The sequence below is a fragment of the Erpetoichthys calabaricus genome, chromosome 4 (assembly GCF_900747795.2).
Source record: "Erpetoichthys calabaricus chromosome 4, fErpCal1.3, whole genome shotgun sequence".
NCBI classification, from domain to species: domain Eukaryota; kingdom Metazoa; phylum Chordata; class Cladistia; order Polypteriformes; family Polypteridae; genus Erpetoichthys; species Erpetoichthys calabaricus.
In genome coordinates this window covers 188,527,857-188,549,008 of record NC_041397.2, presented here as the reverse complement: position 1 = coordinate 188,549,008, position 21,152 = coordinate 188,527,857, and the positions used below count along the sequence as shown (strand labels likewise).

The 21,152-nt window shown below is 36.9% G+C and overlaps 1 protein-coding gene across 3 annotated transcripts in view; it reads right to left on the bottom strand.

The window, feature by feature from the left end:
- Positions 1 to 21,152, bottom strand: part of rasa3 (RAS p21 protein activator 3) — a 310,651-nt gene that overhangs the window by 45,733 nt on the left and 243,766 nt on the right. For all 3 annotated transcript variants that reach the window (XM_028800053.2, XM_028800054.2, XM_051926869.1), the window contains exons 11-14: positions 20,028 to 20,176; positions 8,595 to 8,709; positions 2,774 to 2,848; positions 1,377 to 1,500 (exon numbers count right to left, since the gene is read on the bottom strand). In XM_028800053.2, coding sequence (XP_028655886.1) covers positions 1,377 to 1,500; positions 2,774 to 2,848; positions 8,595 to 8,709; positions 20,028 to 20,176 — 463 coding nt within the window. The remainder of the gene's footprint in view (positions 1 to 1,376; positions 1,501 to 2,773; positions 2,849 to 8,594; positions 8,710 to 20,027; positions 20,177 to 21,152) is intronic.

Below are 21,152 nucleotides of genomic sequence, written 5' to 3'. Positions count from 1 at the left end.
TGTAGAATCAATCTTGGCAGCGGCCAGCAGGGCAGCCATGCAGCGCATGCATACAGGTGCCGTTCTCATTCCTACCACCTTCGCCATCACTTCCCCTACTTCTTCATACCTTAAATCATTCTTGAGGCAGGTTGAAGACTTAAGTGCCAGCTTAAGTGAAAAATTAAAGAAAACATACTAAGTAATTGCAACACAAACACTGACTTTTTTTTTTTTATAATTTTATTGATTTTATTGTAATCATTCCATACAAATAGATCAATTTTTAAAAAATAGGATTGAAAACAAATCAATCCCCACCCCTGAGAAAGAGAGCATGGCCAACAGAGTAAATCTTAAAGCTGGTAAAAATAAGTAAATCGATGAGTTTAATAAGCGGATAAAGATAAATGTAGAAGAAAAAGAAATGGGGAGAGAATCTGCTTCCTCAGTGCTTTAAGAGCTTAATCTAAAATGTTATTGATTAGATCCTGCCAGGTTTTGAAAAGTTCTGTACAGATCCTCTAAGTGAGAATTAGATTTTTTCCAATTTCAAATAGTATAAAACATCTGTTTAAAGAAAACGTACTAAGTAATTGCAACACAAACACTGACTTAATCAGTTTTAACATGAAAAGATGCCAACGAAAGAAGAGAAGAAGCGGGCCGCTAGGGTGGAGAAAAGAAGAGCTGCTCAGGAAACAGCAAGCACATCAACCTCTGAGCAAACGAATTCTAAACATACAGACAGAGTATGAAAACTACGAATGCTCAAGTCAAGTGTAACGTGCAGTGCGTCGTTACTGGTTTACATATGACTATAAACCTGATTTTCAGCTGTCAGTGCAACCCAAGGAAAACCAATTTGCTTGCTTTATTGAACAGAATAACAGATTTTAATGGTGCTAAAGCGATTACAAATATTACTTAGCATTTAAACATAACAAATTAAGGATGAGCTAACTGAGTTTACCTTTAGGACAATGAAAGCAGAAATAGCTATTAGCATCACTACTAATGTCTTGACTGTATTTTTAAATCAACTTAAATGTATCTTGAAAAAAAGTAGCAATTTCTTTGTGATTCCAAACTATTTCAAAGAATACTATATATACAGTAAATGTTTGTATTGTATTTTGTATTTTTCTTTTTAGTGTGTGTGTATTTTATGAATTCATCAAGATATCCTAAATCATTCAAGCCAAATCATATTGGATAAGAAAATGAATGAGCAGATGCAATTTTCATTACATGTACAGTACTAAGAAAACATTCCTGTTTGACTCTTTGACCAGCAGATGGCAGCCTAGACCACAAATACATTTGCCTACCTTTCCAATGGCCTACTATTTTTCCAAACTCACTATAAAAAGATGAAGTTGATGGTCCTCATGTACCTTGAAAGCGTTTGGCAGCTGATTCTCTCAATGAGAAAAAAATGTCACACATCACAGTTGGACAACTCACTCCAGATTTGGTGATTACAGTGAAAATTCGATCAACATATTGCCTCAAATTTTCCTAGAATGGATGAAACAAAAATAATCAGGCCCTACAAAATATACCAAATCCTTGCTGAAAATATGCATACATGTGATTCAAATTAATTTTGAACTAAATACAGACCCAACAAATTGACAAGTTCACACATCTTCTTCTAAATGCTTGTCATCCAGTACATGGGAATGATTGGAGGATAAAGTCAACCAAAGCAGCAATGAACACAAGGCATAATGAATCAAACCTGGATGGGGACCTAGTTAATTACTAAATGAACTGCCTAGAGAAAATCCATATTAGCAAAGAATGAATTAGCTTACAATGGTAGTCACTAATTCAGAAAAGTGAATCTATGTGGCAGCTATGAGATACTTACAATCACTTTAATCTTACTGGCATCATTATGTTTTCATTGAAAGCTTAATAATGGGGTAAAAGCATTGTATCACTAGTATTGCATTTTCCCTAAATTAAGTCAGTGTGGTTTCATAAGGTTCTCAGAGTCCCAAATGAAGTGAAAATTATTGATAACACACAGTTTGATATTGTAAAGATTGTGGTGAGGATAATCTCTAAATTCAGGCCTCGCTTTTGGAGTTTAGTCACACAGCGACAAAAAGAAATCAAAAGATAGTGAGCAGCAGATACTAAACTATGTTGAAATGTAATGATACCATGAGGTAATTTATACCTAATAGACAGAAATGAATAGAAGACATGATCGAGTGTACAGGATAAAGTATAACAAAATTGAGTAGAATTGGTCAACATTTGTGCTAAACATAGAACCGGATAGTGGCTTGAATGAGTTGCTTATTGGTCAGACATGCAAGTAAGAAGTTCACATAACAAACACAATTTCAGTAGTCAAAGAACATGCAGTTAAAAAAAGTAAAGAGTCCAGAAATTACAATGAGCTTATTTAAATATAACAGTAATTAAAACAAAGACAAATTTTCCATGGGAGTCTGAAGAGTAACAGCAGTTGTCAAGCAATGGCATGACGGAGATAAGAAGGAGGGAGACTTAGAGTAACAGAATAAAGGTGGTAGGGAAAGAAAGTTGAAAATGGGAATGATGGGTAGTCATTCACATGCTATAACTAAAATGTATTATTTAGAGAAAAGATTGTGTTTGTAATTTGTTTTCTTCTGTATTCTATTGACTTTGTGTAGAGGTTTTTACTTTCCAATTGCTATATTCTTTGAAACTGCCTTGGTAAAACAGGATAGCTAAGGGTAAGCCCATTAAAACAAAATACTTCATTCAATATAAGTTGCTAGGTGGCACATACCTTGTTAGTATCGAAGTTTTCAGATTCTTTCAATTTCACTGGGTCTATCTCACAGGGTTTATGGTCATCGCAAATCTAAATTCAAAAGAAAATATTTTTAAAATAGTTACATCAGTCTGGCAGTGGTCACAAAATCTTGAACACTGAGTAGTACAGTCTCTCCTGTTCTAAGAAATAGTTTTATGTTGTTTTTGTATACCCTAAAGGGTATTTGAATGTTAATTGACATCTTCCAAAAAATCCTTTCACAGACACTTTAAATTTGGTGAAGTATATAAGGGTTAAGAACTGTTGTTTAGCTGACAGGAGGCAGGGGTCTTGTATGCTGTTTCTCCAGTATATACCTCCTGCTGTTTTACATTATCCATCCATATACTCATTTTGCTACTTCTACTGCCTATGAAGGTGAATGATGCGGGTTCCTGATAGGGTTCTTTACAACAAAAGAAGTCATTGCTATGAGGTTTTTATTTCAGCTCTTTTTACATGGAGATGGCATGTTGAACTCTGGTGGTGAGAAAAACTGAATTGGACAGATTGCCACTTTTGAGCAAGTTTTAATTTTCTTGTTAGATTGATGTGTAATGTAATTGGTATGAATTAATTGGTAAATGTTATTCAAAACGAGTTAATCTGAGGAAATGTTGAGAAGGTAATCACAAATTAATGTACAGTATTAGCATAGAATGAGGAAGCATTTTATCTAAATCTGATGAAAATTGTTTATTTAATTATTGCTAAAAACTCATTATTTTAATTTGGCTTTTTTGTAACAACTTTTCAGCTGTATTCCTAATAGACTACCTGTATATGGGCACAGAAATATCACATTCTTCAGAGATTGACTATTTGTACTAATTCCCACACCACCACCTGACCAAGGCACCATGCAGCCACCTGGAATAAAGGCGGATGTCTCAGCTGTCCACGAGACCAACCTCATCAACTATATCAAGTGATGCATGAAAAGTAAGATGTTTGATTTAGGAATATTGATGTTAGGTAGAATGCCCTGTGGGGGTTGAGGAGACATTTTGGCCCTGAAACCCCTGTAGGTTTTGTTTTTATCTTCTGTTTTTTTTTTTGTTTTTTTCTGTCCTCCTGGCCAACTGACCTTACCTTGTTTTGTTGTTATTTATTCTTAAGTGTCTATTGCCTAATCTTAAGTTTTTCTCTTCTTGTAACATTTTTTTGTTGTCTTGTAAAGCACTTTGCACTACATTGTTGTGTGAAAATGTGCTATTTAAATAAATGTTGCTGTTATTGTTACTCATACCTGTTGCCACCAGTCTCACCAATGCCATGGACATGTTGCTAAATATTACTTCATGAGTTCACTTATAATAGTAACTAGTACTGATCAGCAAAATTCATGAAACTGTTTTTTGCAGTGAATTTACTGGGTGTGTCCTTTACCCTGTACGCCATATATTTTCCTGAAAATTCACTTTTCTCCCTGGCACTCTATGATCCTTTGAGATGCCAGTGGGACACCACAGAGCTGTAGGAGCCAATATTGGATAGGACAACCCCCTGAGTATATAACACTGATCTTTGAAGTGGGTAGTATACTGGATCAAAAGCTATAACAGATAAAATTCTTTTTCCGTTATAGATTTAATCAGAAGTGTTTCTGCAGAAAACTTGTGAATACATTTAAACACAAAATATGTGCACAGTAGGACACTGGAAATATGGAAATGTATTTATGTCTTAAAGTTGATGTCTTGTATGGATTTATATGGGACATGTTTGTATTACATGAGCCTACCCATTTAATAGTATTTATTATCCAGAATGCTGTAAAGTTGATACAAACAGGAAGGAGTGAAGTATCCACGTGCCTTAGTGTCGTGTTTTATTTAGTAGCACTAGCAGCAAGTGCGTCAAGGGAAAAAAAAAAACCTGTACTTTTCAGTTCGTGAGAGGAGAGTAACTGCAATGGATGTGGCCAAGTCTTGGTGAATTCATTCTTCCTGCTCCTGTTGCCACTGTCTGCAAGACATTTTACTGTTCTGATGTTTAATTCATGGCATGGTGGCACAGTAGTTAGCATGACTGTCTCACAGCTTGGCTGACTATTTGGCCACAATAATGAGTACAGCATAGTTGGCAAATGCTTCCTAGACTTCAGAGACAGTGAAAAGATCATTGCACCATTATAATCCACTCAAAAATAATTAATTTTCTCCTTCAAATTCACTGAGTTTAGTGAAGTTCCTCAATACTTATGCGATTTTGCTAAAAAGGTGAAGCATGTTCAGCAGGGTTTGTACAACCCGGCCAGTAATTATTTAGCATTTACACTGCTTGTGCGAAAAAGCTTGCAAAGAATCTGTATTAAAACTGTGTTATGAAAAGATTGAGCTTACATGTATATTCCTGTGCCATTTGGCACAAAATGTGGGCAAACCCTAGATGGGATGGCAGACCACTGTAAGATAAATGCACATATTCACAATAGGCCAACTAAACCAATATGCCCATATTTTGGATATGAAAGGAAAGCCAGGGTACCTGGAGGCAAAAATGACATAGACACAGAAAGGATACGTAAGCCTCACCCAGGTAGTGACCAGGGGCCTCATGTATAACGCCGTGCGTAGAACTCACACTATAACATGGCGTAAGCACAAAAGCGGGATTGTGCGTACGCACAGAAAAATCCAGATGCAGGAATCTGTGCGCACGCATACTTTCACGTTCTTCTACTACATAAATCCCGATTTGCGTGAAAAGTAACGCACGTGCACGCGCCTTCTGTCCCGCCCCAACTCCTCCCAGAATTACGCCTCTTTGAATATGCAAATCAATATAAATAGCCTTCTGTGAAAAGACAATGGGAAAAGCACGGTAGAAAATATAAGAATTTCAGCGAATACCAAGTGGAGGCAAATGAAAAACGTACTATTTGTTGGTTTAAACAGTGGTATAATCAACAAAAGGAAGCTGATCGAGTGACAGTGTGTCGGAGAAACTCGAAGGCTCAACTTCACAAAGTCGCACAGTGCCCGAAATAAAAAAGAAATCACATATCAAAGTCGCCGTGAAAAAGCGAGTCGTAGCCCACCGTCTGAGTGTCATATGAAAGCTTATTAGGGTACAGACAAAAAAAAGGCACACAGTGGGGAAAAAAGCACGAAATGTCAACTTTAATCTCGAAATTTCCACTTTAATCACGTAGTTTATTTTGCCATTAAAGTAGAACATCTTAAACTTCATCTTAAAATCGTTTAATTTACTAGTTTCTCAAATCCTATTGTAACTAAAGTGGCATGTTAAATGCTTTGTTCTGTATTTGATCTTCTATGTGCTCTATGTGTATGAATCACTACCTGCTTTTTAAACGGGCTTTCTCTTTCTCCGACGGGACACATACTCCATTACATTCTTGATATTACAGCTCTCTGAATAATTAAAATACTGAGATGTATACGTGATATCTTTTTCATGATGATAGGAATGAAAGCATGTTATTAAACATGGGAACACGGTGGCGCAGTGCTTGTTCATGTCTCACGCAAGAGGCTTGCTGCGCCATGCGCAACCTTCAGTTAAATAATTTATCACAGCAGTACTGTCTCTTTCAAACGTACTAACCTCCAATTCCTGTCCTTACTTTTCTTTCTCCAAAAACTCAATCGCCACACAATAAGCTATGTAATAGACGTGAAGCCATCTGTAAGCTTAGAACTTCGATTCTTCAAAACTTTTAAGGAACATTGAAATATCTTAGTAGTACGTGTTTAATTATTATATCCGTCTATCTTTCCAGTGTCGCGTCAGCACCAGCAATAATACAGCGCAAGGCAGGAACAATTACTGAACTAGCTAGCGCTGCGGCACCGTGTCCTCACATGTTTAATTATTAACAATACAGATTATTTAAATGAAGTTAAAGTTTTATCTATATAATATAATCAACATGTTTTGCTGCATTTCGTCTTAGAAATGAATACCGTCATCACATGTAAATACGCGCTTTATAAAGTGGCGCAGGTTGTGCAATATTATAACTGTAGTGCAAGTTTACAGTGGGGTAATTGTACTTATAAGTCCAAATATTTCTACAAGGAGCACTTGATGGACTGATTTAGTGTGTTTAGAGTTCTTGGGATGAAACTGTTTCTAAACCGCAAAGTCCGTACAGGGACTAAAGCGTTTGCTGTGGCTCAGGCAGCATCTGCTTCATGCTGTGTACCGATAATTCTCTTTCCAATCAGCTGCTGCTGTGATTTCCCACTCAGATACAGTAATATAAATACTCTGAGTGGTGCAGTGAGAGTAATGTGGAAAAAGATGATCTGCTGTGGCAGCCCTTAACGGGATCAGCTGAAAGAACATGCAGTGAGAGTTACAACGCTATGGTATTTGGAATACTATGGCTATTCCCTGGACCATTATATTGCTACAGGTTAATTACAGTCAGATGCATTACACTAATAAACAATATGCAGTTAATTTCAGTGTATTTATAAAGCCGCGCCAGGAATGTGGATTTAAGAAAGAAAGAGTGATCACACAGGAACAGTAGCACTGCTTTGACACTGGGTGCCGCCAGTCTGCAAAACCGGGCGGATAAATTGCGTACGCCAAGGAATGAGTTACCGTGGAAATGTGCGTGGCTTTACGCCAAGTTTAGGTTTTATACATCGCGATTTGAGCGTGGAAAGGTTCGTACGCAACATTTCTGTGTGTACGCACCGTTTATACATGAGGCCCCAGGCCAGGATTTGAACTCAGCAGCTGTGAAGAAGCAGTTTTAATCATACTACCTGATTTCTACACAACAGTCTCAACATAACAATCACAAACCTGTTTAATTTTGGTAGCACTGCTTGTAACTCAAAACCATTCCTAAATGGGGGGATATTAACACAAATTAATTAAAAAAACAGATGAATAAAAAGGGTTGATAACGCTTGATTGACAAGTATGATCTTAAAGTGATTCATAAAGAATAATTTAATATTGCAATAGAGAAAGAATCCCACAACATACTGATACAGGCCTTTATTAAATTAATTTAAATGAGACTATATTGTAAAAAAGAATTTCAGTAAATCAGAAATACTGCAGCGTTGAGAGCATTTTGTGGCAGTGATCTAACACACTTGCCTTCAGCTCTTGTGGCCTATTTGCCCTTGGCTTTTTTGCCAAACACACTCTTGGCCAAATGCAATTACTCATGCACTTCAAATTTAATGCTTATGACCTTTAAAAGGATCAAGGTCTTCTTCCTTAATTAGCCCGATAATGGCATGCACATCCTGCAGCCCAGTCTTTAATTTTTGTCAGGTTTTCTTTTTCTAACATGGCCAATTTCAGTGTTAGTAATTTTACTATTTCCTACTTGACAAGCCAACTTATTGTTACTCTCCTGTTAGTAAGATGTACTGATACGATAGATAGATAGATAGATAGATAGATAGATAGATAGATAGATAGATAGATAGATAGATAGATAGATAGATAGATAGATAGATAGATAGATAGATAGATAGATAGATAGATAGATAGATAGATCCAGTCTTGCAACTAAACAGCTTTCCATTGCAATGGAAACAAGTTGAATTTCTGAAGCTGGCGTCTTGCCTTAAGATCATCCACTTGTCATGTCCTGAAAGAGTTGCTTTTTTGAAATGAATTGAGGTAGTCGAGAAAATGAAAAGTACACAAAAGATAAACAAGAAATGCATACTCAGGCCTGTGGGAGTTTAGAGAAGTTCCTGTTTGTATTCAGCAGGTCAGCTCTAAAGCACTGATGCTAAAATTACAAGCCTTGCCCTGTCTACAAAAGTGCCTTACAAATTGCACTCACCTCATCTATGATAGGCTTTAATGTAACTTGTAAATAATGCATCCCCGCCAATTTCATTGTCTCATCAATGCACTTGGATGTTAATGAATTTCCTCGAAAAATGGTGTTTGGATCTCTGAAAAGAAAAAGGAAAAAATAAAAGTTTCTTTGTAGCCACTGTGATTCTTTTATTTATGAATAAAAAAAGTTATTTTATGTTGGATGACAGCTGAACCTTGTTGAACCTGTCCTGTGAGAAATGAACTACTCATAATTACAATATGTATTGTGGCAATCACAGAAGTTCATCAGGCATGAAATACTGATCAACAGAAACACAATGTCTTACACAATGGAAAATGTCTTATCTGACCTTCAGTCACTGTGCTGACCACCCATCCATAGCTGTGCACAGTAAAAGACATAAGCAGCATTTATATAGGAGCTTGAATAAACAGACAAGCGCTATTAAGCTAATGGCCTGAATGTCCACAGGCAAACAGTTCCCTTTAGTTTCAGGCCCACTTTATAATTAATAGCTAGCCAAGCTTGAGCCACATGAATTAAAAAAAATAATAACACATGGAGTTCTGTCTGGACCGCAAGTCGCGACTGTGGCAGATTTTGTCACTAGCCTACACTAGATAGTGATTGAGTCTACAAGCCAACAGACAGAAGTAAAGAATCTCACACTGGCAATTAGACAGAACTTTAGAGTGTCTCGATAAATAAGGTGGGTGGCCTGTAAGTAAAACATTTTCCCTGGTAGTGAATTCATCAAGGAGGCTAGGGCATGTCAGAAGGACATATCAGAAAGCAAGTACAACTGCTGCTGCAGGCCAGCCAAGAACTGGCCACAGAGTTTTTATGCATGTCATAGGTGGTATCCTACTACCCTAAACATACAGTATGTACAGTAGATTAGCAGATGCCGTGAAATCCTTCCTCTTTAAAGTCTTCTCAAGGCTAAAGGGTGCAAAACACCAGTGGCCGAAAGAGGGCACTTTAATCTGATGGTAATATTATTTTAAAAGACAGTCCATGATCTTAGAAGTGATTCCAGGGTTAGTCTTATCCTTTCTAGTGGATATTAGATTCTAGAATGTGTAGGTAGGTTGGGTAAAAGCTTAGTGTTGGAAGAAGGGTAGAACAGAGTCAGACAAAGAGAGAAAGGTTAGAGAGATGAGAAGGATGGATGCTTCATGGTATTTTAACGCAAGATATGTCTCCAAACCATCCTGAACAATTAAGGCCAGCTAGGCTTTATTTTATGTTGTCTTTGTTATCCTTGATGTTTAGTGGCCTCCCAGTGATTATACCTTTATTACATATTTAATCAATAAATGCACCATATTTGTCACTGTTGGACCTTAATGGAATTATTCTGAGTGTGAATGCTCTTTTGCTACTTTTAATGAATTCCAGTACATTATTTTAATTTGTTTTAACTTTTACCTTCTTTCAGATGATCATGAAAGTTGATGTATAGCAGTTAACAAGGTTGAGAAAACAAATAATGCTTAGTGTCACTGAGAAGAAGGAGTAGGAAGAGTCAAATTCATGAAGAAAGCTGCTTGGGTAATAAAGCCATATAAGGATTTTTTACTTCAGTTCAAACTATAGAGGATTTTTATGTTTATTTGTATTTAACACTTTCTATTGTGAATACTGTACTCCCCAGGCAGGAAGGCCAAAGCTGCTCAAAAGACCTTTCTCAAACAATAATTAATAAATTCAGCAAAAGAAACACACACAATACAAAGAATAAAAAACAAAAATTCAAGATACAATAATTCAGAATTCTACAAAGAATATGAAAAAAACTAACCGAAAAATTAAAGCAAAAGCATATAACCATAAGCTAGTCAATAGCTATAGCATCTTAAAGCCAAAAGACCATACAACTTACAAAGAATAATTTTCAGGGAGAGGTGCAACACTGTTGCAAAGAAACAATGGCAACAAATGTGTTATTTAACCCTTGGATAACTGAAGCCATACTGATTTCAGCAATTATTTTTACTTTTGTTCACCTTATACACTTTCTTCTATTAGGAATTTGTTAGTTCTCACATATTCCCAGGGGTCAAAGTGCAGGGTCAGCCATTGTACAGCACATCACCCCTGGAGCAATTGCAGGTTAAGGGTCTTGCTCAAGAGGGATTTGAACTGACAACCTTCCAGATACCAGCACAGATCCTTAGCCTCAGAGACAACAGCTCCACCAAGCTGTTTCAATGAATGTATACTATTATTTAAAACATATTTTTCATCTGAAATACAAACGAGGTTTGTGCCTGACTTATCAGCTGTGTCAAAACATTGGAGAGCAACAGTATGCCATAGTGAACTCATTAGCCTTCCCAATTTTAGTTTTGTTGTTATAACGTCTTTGTTTTGTTTTTTCTTTTTTTCCAAATTTGTTTTTATTTTGGCTGTATTTTTGCTGGTTGTTATTTTTTGTTACTTACTTGCCATTATTGTTAGCCTGTTTTAGTTTCATTGATGATTCTGTAGTTACATTCATTGATAATGAGAAGGTATTCACTATGTTATAGCACCCAGGATTTACATTCATCAGGAATGAATTACCTGAGAGTGATTTAATCACCTGTTGTTAAGATTTGGGGTTTTTTAGTTTGCTGAGTCTATGTTAACATATATTTTGTAATGTACTTTAAAGTTAGGATTATTTGTGATGATTATTTATATAGCCTTTTAGTACTTTGTTTTTGCTCATGGACGATACTATATTGTTTCCAGTTGCCGGGTTATGATCATTCGTGTTTCTCAGTCCTGCACCTTGTTGCCAAAATTTGTCTGCCTACTGTTTATTATCTGGCAGAACTTCTGTTGCCACATCTTATATGCTGTGGCTTTAGATCTAGAAATTGTGCTCTTTAACTCCCTTTGTACTTTGTCAGATTTTTGTTTTTTTAATTAGTATTACATTTATAGGTTTTTGGAATCAGACCTTAGATTGTAGTTAATTTGTTTAATGTTTTCATTTCTTAACAATTCTTTTGCTCCTTTCTTTTTTAGGAATTTTGTAATCTTTTTTTTAAGAATTTTTTGTGTTGGCTAGGGTTTTTGTCAGCTTTGGCCTCCTGCCTTTATATTAAAACATAGAAAAGAAGGCTCCTTTCAAGCACTGTTTAAATCTGCCATGGTTACATGTTTCCGGTTCCAAAATGACCACTGTAGTTTCACTTCCAGATAATTAATAACATTCAAACATGCTGTATATTTGACTTAATTAAATTGTGACTTGAAATATGAAAGATCTGTGAAAGAAACACAACATGTTTAACAAAAAGGAGACCACTCAGACAATCAAACTTGTGTGATAAGCTATCAACTAAGCTATCTCAATATTCAGTTACTTCTAATCTAGGCTGAATGTGATAGGAAAAGAAACTAACAGGAAACTTATAAATGGAAGCCCTGAGAAGAGTTCACAAGTACTGACTTCATTCACTTCTTGGTACATAGTAACATGAAACAAAGAAGAATAAAAGTGTCCAAAGAAGGCAAAAATAATGTGCAAAGGCATAATCAATAATCAAGAAAAGCAGGTGAAAAGTCTAAAAAGATCAACTCTGTCAATTCTGGAAATTACTTAGAATATTAGATAATGTTATCTGCAATAAAGCCACAGACCTACTTCTACAATGTGTGGCAAAATAAAAGATAAAATTAGAGCAAAAAAATAAATAAATGTGAAATGTGCTCAATCAAATGTACTAACAACAATTCAAATGTCTGGAATAGAAAGGCACACATGGAATCATTAAAGCAGCTTCTATATATCATTTCAATTTTCTAAACCTGTTAATTTCAATCCAGGGTCATAATGAGCAACAGCCAGCCTTGATAGCATCTAGTGCAGGGAAGGGTTTGAGATGAAGAAGCACTAGAAAGACATGTACAAATAACTTTAGATGTATATATTTATCCAAATCAACTATGGTATTTAAACCACTGCATCAGTGTTGTCAGACATCACAATGCACTGAACCGTACTCCGGGCAGCTAAAAACAGCATCTAGGCAAAGGACTTACAGAAAAGTAGTGAAAATAAAAAAAAAACATAAAAAACAGTGCTTCCTCCCAGAGTACACTAAAATTAGGAAAACTGGCAAGAAACATCACAAAACAAATATTTCCATTTGGCAAAACCTTAGACAAGACTTGGATATTTTGAGAAATACATTTTGAAAGGCAGGGACTCCGCAGTTACCATGCCACACAATAAACAGTCTGAACCACAGAAGTCACAAAAGAGAGGCACCAGCAATTTGAGAATACATAGCACTACGATTGAGTGTCAATTTGTAGGCAAATCTCACTTTGAAAGGGAAGCTGATTATCAGCAAGTGAGACTAATTAATGAACCACCAAGTAAACTGGCAGAAGGTGTCCGAGAAAAGAGTGAAACTAGATAAAAATGAGAAAATCTTGTTATTTTCTCTGCATTCGTTTTCAGAAGTTTCCCAGGCAGTTGTTAATTATGTGTTTTAGGTTAACTGTTGAATCTACTGTACATTGGCATCATAATAATAATAATAATAATAATTCATTACATAATAGTGTAAGCATGACTGTGTGTGAGTGGGCCTTACGACAGACTTCCACCCAGTTTCAAGGCTTGTTCCGTCTGACATTGCGAGGATAGACTTCAGCCATCAATGACCCTGAATTCAATCAAGCGGGTTTTAACATTTTTTTATAAAACCATGTTGGGAAAATTTTAGCTTAAAGTTTTTTTTTTCTAATTACACTTTTCTCTGATTGGGCAGGTACTTTTTATGGCAGTATGGTTTAATGGTTAAGGAGTACAGCCTGACAAGGTCATAGGTTTTAAGTTATATCCTGGAGTCCTCATAGGCCCTAGTGTTATTCAAGTAGTCTGCTCACATACTAGCTCTATGATAATGGACGTTAAGGTGTTGTACAACACATTGTAAACACTCTACAGATGTTATATATATATATATACTGTATATATATATATATATATATATATATATATATATATATATATAATAAACATTGCTTGCTTATTTCTTGCTAGAATCACAGAAGTCTGTAGAGTGTGAGTTCAGCGGCAAGTTAAAATACAGAAAGTCATTTTTTGTAATTTCTCATAACTTTAATCAGGCAGAATGAAATCAAACCCAGTTAATCCAATTCAGGGTAACAAGAGCCAGGGTGTATCTTGGAAGCACTAGGCGAACCAGTCCATTGCCTGGCACTCACATGCACACCTCCACATTCATACTCACAAGGACAAATCTGGAATCACCAATTAAGGTGACAAGCATGTCTTTTGTGATATGGGAGGAAACAAGAGCGGCCAATACAGACACGAGAATTCCTGACAGACAACACTAAGAGGAAGATTCAGACCCTAGACAATGAAACCATAAGGCAGCAACATTAGCCATTGTACCACTTGTATGGTGAAGTGGTAAGGAGTGATTTTCACTCAAGCTGACTGATTTTGTTTTCTGGTAGAAGAGATAAGTGCATTTTCTTCAAAGCCTTTGCCTTGAATAAAATGAATACCCCTAGTTATCTACACATGACTAACATAGAAGATATTTTTTCAATTCAATTCAATGTACATTTTCTCGTAAAAGATGCACCTCATGGCACCTTAGGGATTATATGCTCTGTCAGTGATTTCAAATATAGCTAATGTGACTTTTTTCTTCATATGTAGTTTTGTAAAGTTTCTAAAATTCTGCTTAGCCACTTCAAGAGTAGGTTAATGAGGACTAATGGGGACAGCAAACACAACACTGCAGAATTGCTTATAAATGTACTAAACAATAAATAAAATAGCTGGTCCACCAGAATTCAAAAACTGGAGAATCTGAAGAAGAAAATAAATCAAAAAAGAAAATACAAACACTACTTTGTGAAGTTATCAGTCATAGTACAAGAGTTCAGCTTGCTCGCCTCTTACTAGTGTAATGAAGTTAACCTATAAATAACATATAGAGAAGTGGACAGATCTGTAAAAAAGAAAACATGTGCTTGTTATTTTTGTAGTTTCTTGCTCTAAATGTACATTTTGTTGAATCCAAGATTAAGCAATTGTTCTGTGATGGTCATGCTTCAATAGGTTCCGGCATCCCAAAACCTTAAACTGGAATAAGTATATTTGTAAACAAATAAACAACCAATTAATTCAGTTTTATTTTGTTGCTTGTCCAACCATTTTGAACCTGCTTAATCCAATTCTGACTGGCCTGTCGTTCCATCATCTCTATATACATAAAATCCAATGTCTGTCCGTTTTTCACAAGAGAACTACTTAACGGATTTAGATCAGGGTTTTATCTATAATTTGCTTGAACATTCCAGTCGATTTTGCGACCTCTCTCATTGTGCCAAGTATCATAGTTTGCTTGCAATACTGATATATTTGCGCTAATCTGAGAGAGACGCAGTGGGCCGAAGAGGGGGGGAAGCATGATGTCAGGAGTGGGGAGCCGGGTAGGGCCCTCCTCACGGTCCTGTTTCACTACTTTGCGGGTGAAGCTGCAAGGGATGGCTAGTCAGCTATAAAGAAGAGACCAAGTTTAAATGGGACAACAGTCTTATAAAGGCTTTGTTCATTATTTATCCATTGATTTTGAACCTGTTTGTCCAGTTTAAAGTCATAAGATGCTTACCTTGGCAACACTGGGCACAAGGTTAAGATCTAACCAAGACTGATTGCAACACAAACACACTGACACAAACACTCTTATAGTCACTTATACCATGCCAATTTAGAGACACTAATAAACAAAACACACACACCCTTATTATGTTTGAGGAAAACTGGAACACCCTGAAAAAAATGGCACAACTGAAATCTATACAGGTGGCCAGGAATTTGAACCCAGGAATACAAAGCTATCAGACATCAGCACTAACTACTGTACTAGTGGGCTTCACTTTGTTTGTTAAATATTCCAAATGTATATTTAATGTGAATATAATTCAGTGATTGGGTGTGAACCATAATAAATAAGGTTTAGACTTGAAACTATCTATCCATAGGCTGACATCCTACTGCTTGTCATCGATATGACCTTGATTAAATACAAGTAGGACAACCAACCATTATAAATGATGTAAGTGTTGGCATTTGTATTTTTCTGTTTTGTGATGAACTTAGATTTTTCCTTCAGGGTAGCTTTTAAACTTGTATTTGCAGCTTTTAGTATAGTATAGACACTGGCTCTTGACTTGGATAAGCAGGCATTGAAAACTGTGGGATGAAGGGATACACAACATAAAGCTAAAAAATGTAATTAAACATGGAAATCTCTTTACGTGACTAATAAGATGTTGAGGTGCCAGAGTTTATCCCAGCAGCATCAGGAACAAGGCAAAAACCAACCCTAGACGAGATGACAGTCCATTCCAGAGTACACTAACAAACACACAGTATATCAAGTCAAGATATAATTTCCTGTCTTGCACACCCCTTTTTCCCGGGACGAAAATCAGAGTCCACAGAGGAAAATGCATAAAACCACAACAGGCACATGTGAACTCTACTAATGATTCTGGAATTGAGAGGTAACAGTTCTAACCACTTTGCTACTGACTCTGCGGTATACAGTCTTTCAAAATCTGTTTAATCTAAGGGAAGGGAAAATGAAGCCTATTTCAACCATGAAAGATGCAAGAAAGGTTCTGCCACAACATGGGGATACCAGTACTGAGCAGGGGAATTGCAAAGTCTTTGAAAGAAGTTTACAAAATGAGCAAAGAAAGCCTGAGAAGAACATGGCCTAGTAATTTAGACACTGGGCTTTAAAGGTCCACTTCTTGCTATTAATTCAATTTATAAAAATATAGTTGAAGTTCACTTTCAACTTTATTGTCATTTGTGCAATGCAAATTCTTACAAGTTGCAAGTCCACTCAGAATAATGGCAGGAATACAATATCAATGAAAGAACACAAACACACATATAGATACAGAAGCATTCATAGTGAATAACATACTGTATACACAATTATATTCAATATAAACATAAATGAATTTGTATACTGCGGTGGGTTGGCACCCTGCCCGGGATTGGTTCCTGCCTTGTGCCCTGTGTTGGCTGGGATTGGCTCCAGCAGACCCCCGTGACCCTGTGTTCGGATTCAGCGGGTTGGAAAATGGATGGATGGATGGATGAATTTGTATAGTATTTATTATCGTGACAGGCTCTTTGGTAACCTTATGATATGTGGATAGAATTTGTCTCTGAATATACTGGTGTGGGTGCTAAGGTTCTTATACCTTCTGACAGAAAGGAGATGGAATGGCTGAGATATGTTGTATACAGTATGTTTGTTACATGTGTTGTATATGTTCAGTTCAGATAGCAGTTGGGTCCTGGTAATATTCTGTGCCACCTTCACCACCCTCTGCAGTGCTTTACATTATTGAGCCAAGCAGGTGCTATACCAAGAAGCTAAACAGCCAATGAGGAAGGATTCTATTGTGTATGTGCAGAAGTTATTGAGAACAAATGGAGAAAGCTGTGGTTTCCTGAAAACTCTGAGGAAGTAAAGGTATTTGTGAGCTTACTTGACAATAGCTGAAATGTGCTGTGGTCTATTTTCTACATCCTGGAGTCTATGACCAACTTCTTAGCTTTCCTGAATTTAAGAGTGAGATTATCATCCTGTCTCCACCTCTGTAAGCTATGTCATCATCGTTGATGATTAGACCTATGATAGTATTGTTACTAGCAAAATTAGTGATAGAAATGGCAATCTTTTGGCCACCCACTCAGAAGAAAAGAAGGAGTACAGAATGAAGATCAGCATACTACCTGTGAAGTGTTTGTGTTGAGGGTGTGATGATTCCAACCTGTAAATGCTGAAGTCCAAAATCCTATTTCATAGAGTGACGCTATGTCCCAAGTTTAAGAGATTGGTAGTCAGCGTTGCTGGTATAAATGTTTTAAATGCTGAACTGTAGTCTACAAACAGGACTCTGCCACAGCAGTTTTCTGTTATCCAGATTTGTCAGGTTGGTATGAAGTGTAAGAGAAATGGCATCAACTGTGGACTGGTTGCAACAATTTACAAACTGTAAATGGTGCATACAATGTAGAATATTCTGTTTAATAAAAGATGTCCCATGACAAGTCTCTTAAAGCACTTCATCATGATTAGAGTGAATGCCACTGATCTGCAGTCATTCCGACAGTTCACTTTTGTTTTCTTAGGCACAGGAATAACTGCTGTCCTTTTTAAGCAGCTGAGGACGATAGATTTTCTCAGCAAAATATTAAAGATGTCCCTGAAGATGTCAGCTTATTGGTCACCACAACTTTTTAAATTGTGTCCTGAAATTCCAGCATGCTTTGCGGACATTAACTCATCAAAAATGCTTATTACATTACTCACAAAAATGGAAAAGGATGAATTGTGTGGGACTGTAGACGATTGAATAATGCACTGTTTATTATGATCAAAATGAGTATAGAACTCATTAAGTACATAGGGGGAGAGAAAATATTGATGAGATTGGAATTTTAGTTTACTTTGTAATCCATAAGCATCTCTAAACCTTGACATTTTGCATGAATCATTACTAATGCTATACTCAGCCTTCAGTTTATTACTGCACTGATGGTTAGTTACTTTAATTGATTTTCTTTCCTGAATGTTCCCAAAATGCTTCATTGACGCCTTCAATAAATTCCAGATGACACCTTTAATCCATGGTTTCTTATTAGGTAAGATGCTAATTGTTTTGTAGGCATACATTTGTCTACACATTTTTTAAACCCCTTACAATGTTTGTGTACTCATCTAAATGTGATGAGGAGTGTCCAACTATTTCCTAATTTACTCAGTCAAAGCAGTTTTGCAGTTTTTCTGGTGCCTGTTTAGTCTAGCACCTGGCAAGAGAAGTACTGATGGGTGATCAGACTGTTCAAGACTGTGTCTTTTATTGAGCTGTAGGAGTGATCCAGATTATTAGCACCCCCTTTGAGACATAACATGCTAATGATGAAATGTCCAACAGCAATAAATACTGCAGTCCCTCAATATGTAATTATCTGCTGTGATGGATGGCCGGCTAAATATTCCGGCCCTCACCCCCAGGCTGCCAGGTGGAGCTCTCCCGACAGCATGGAGGTCCCCCGAATTCCAGCAGGGCCTCATGGACCTTGTAGTTTGTATGCACAGCCCTGCTGGATACCATGGGGGCCACTGGGAGTCGCTGTAGGGAGGCTGACAGACTGTTATGTGCCCTATAACCTGGAAGTACGTCCTGGTCACATGAACAGGAGAAACGACGTGCTTCCAGGTTGAAGAGAAGGGCTTTCACTCTGACCCGGAAGTAATGAGGACTTGTGGATGATTGGACAGGAACCACTTCCGGGTCAGAGGGTATAAAAGGACGCTGGGAAAGCCCAAACACTGAGCTGAGCTGGGAGGAAGGGTGTCAAAGTGTCTGGGAGAGGAGGATTGGTATTTGTAGAGTGTTTATTGATTATATGAGTAGTGTGGAGTGGAGGGTGCTTTGTGCACTGTATTATTATAAAAATAAAGAGTCTTGGACTTTTACCTGGTGTTTGGCGTGGTACCTGAGGGTTCAAGAGGTCGATAAAAGCCTCTACTGCTACACTGCATTCTGTATTAGTAATGTATAGATCATTCAGTGAATTATTGGAGTTGGTTTGTGGAGGAATGTAAAATGCAACTGGATAAACATCTGAGAACATCCTTGGAAGTTAAAACAGACCCCATCCAGGGCAAGTCTTATCTTGTGCCCATTGCTAAGGCAGTGGCTCTTCACAACCTGAACTGAATAAGTGAGTCATAAAACGGATGGATAAATAACAAAAAAATATGCACTGTAGTTCTGCATATGCTTAACACCATAAGAGAAAGTTAAATGTAAAATGGCACTATATAAAATATAAGACTATAGAATTTCAGCCAAGGTCTGAATGAAACAACCAACATACTGTAGGTTATAAAGATCTGAAGGGAAACTAGCATCTTTACAAGTTAATTACACAATTCAAAAATATTTTTGTTCAGGATACTTCAGCTAATCTCTAGGTACATATTGCTCTATAATTTTAGCCTAACACAACATTTGTGTAACAGGAAATATAAGCATTCATTACTTGGACTTTTGATTTCAGCTTTTAAGAATCACTAGCTTCAGCCATCACTAACTTCAAAGGTTTGTATATGATATAACTGGAAAGATTTGGCAGGGAAAGTGCTGTAATTATATCCCATTAAAATTCTATGGCCTTTCAAAATTGGGCTGTTTTCTGTTAAGCAATTGCATATGGCATAAGTCACTTACTAAATAAAATAAAAAAAAAAATATTAGAGCGTGGCACACTCTCTTTCCAAAGTAACTTTATTCAATGGTCATTTAGACAAAGATATTCATTAAAGAACTAAACAGAATACTCACAGGGTCCGATTCACTTCTGCATTTGCGATGGCACTGAGGAAAGGTACAATCTTTCCATAATGAAGAAAAAGCCGAACAAGGGGTACAGCAGCTTCCTGTTTTTCTCTGCAAATCTCGCCAAGCACATGAGCAGCAGATGCTGAAACAGGCTGTGGATGGAAAGTGAACACATGTTTTTAGTGATTTCCTAAAATAACACTTTCACAGTTTCAAATTATCCCTAAAGATAAGCAGCATTCATCCTTCCTTTCTGAATTCCACCACTTTGATATTTCACATGTGGACTCAATGGGAGTGGAGGTTGAGAGCATGTGCTTATAGCATGTTGCCGCACCCACCACACAGCGATCCACCTGGACTGAGACCAAGTGTAGTAGGTGACAGTTTTTTTTTACAGTGGCTGGCGTGCCAATCCTGCCACCAACCCCCAAGTTTTCCCTGTAAGTCGGAGGACCTGCTTGCCGAGCTGGGTGCAAATTAAAGGCATACCCAGGATAAAGCAATTGCAGGTTAAGGGCTTTGCTCAAGGACCCAACGGAGAGGAATCACTTCTGGCGTTTACGGGATTCAAACTGGCAACCTTCCCATTGCCAGCGTAGATCCCTAGACTCAGAGCCACCACTTCGTCCATACAATCTGCATACATTTGCATCAATGGGAGAAGATCTTTTGAAATATTTATTGATTTCTGCTTGGACTTTAATCATAAAAAAGATGTTGGGAAGGAAAGAGGAAACACTAGCTTTGAGGCATTTATACAAAGCTAATAGGCCACAAAAAAAGTAATATGGTGTGACAAATGTGTTATTAATTCTACATTATTCACTATCTCACAATATTGTAAAAATTTGGAAAGAACTACCACAGGTATAGGGAAAAGTATGATGGAGGTACGCCTGCGTACATATCTATAAATTTGTCAGAGATTCGGGCAGTTTACTGTAGTTTTAACAAACTGAAGTGCAGTTGCTCCATCACATTATTGTTCTGGGCAGCATGATAAATTGGTGCGTTAGTGACATACAGCCAGATGGCACTTCAGGTGAATTGTATTGATTTTTTTAATTTTGCATTGCTTTTATTTGATCCTTTTTTGAAAAAGAAAGTTTCAGGATCACTTTCATT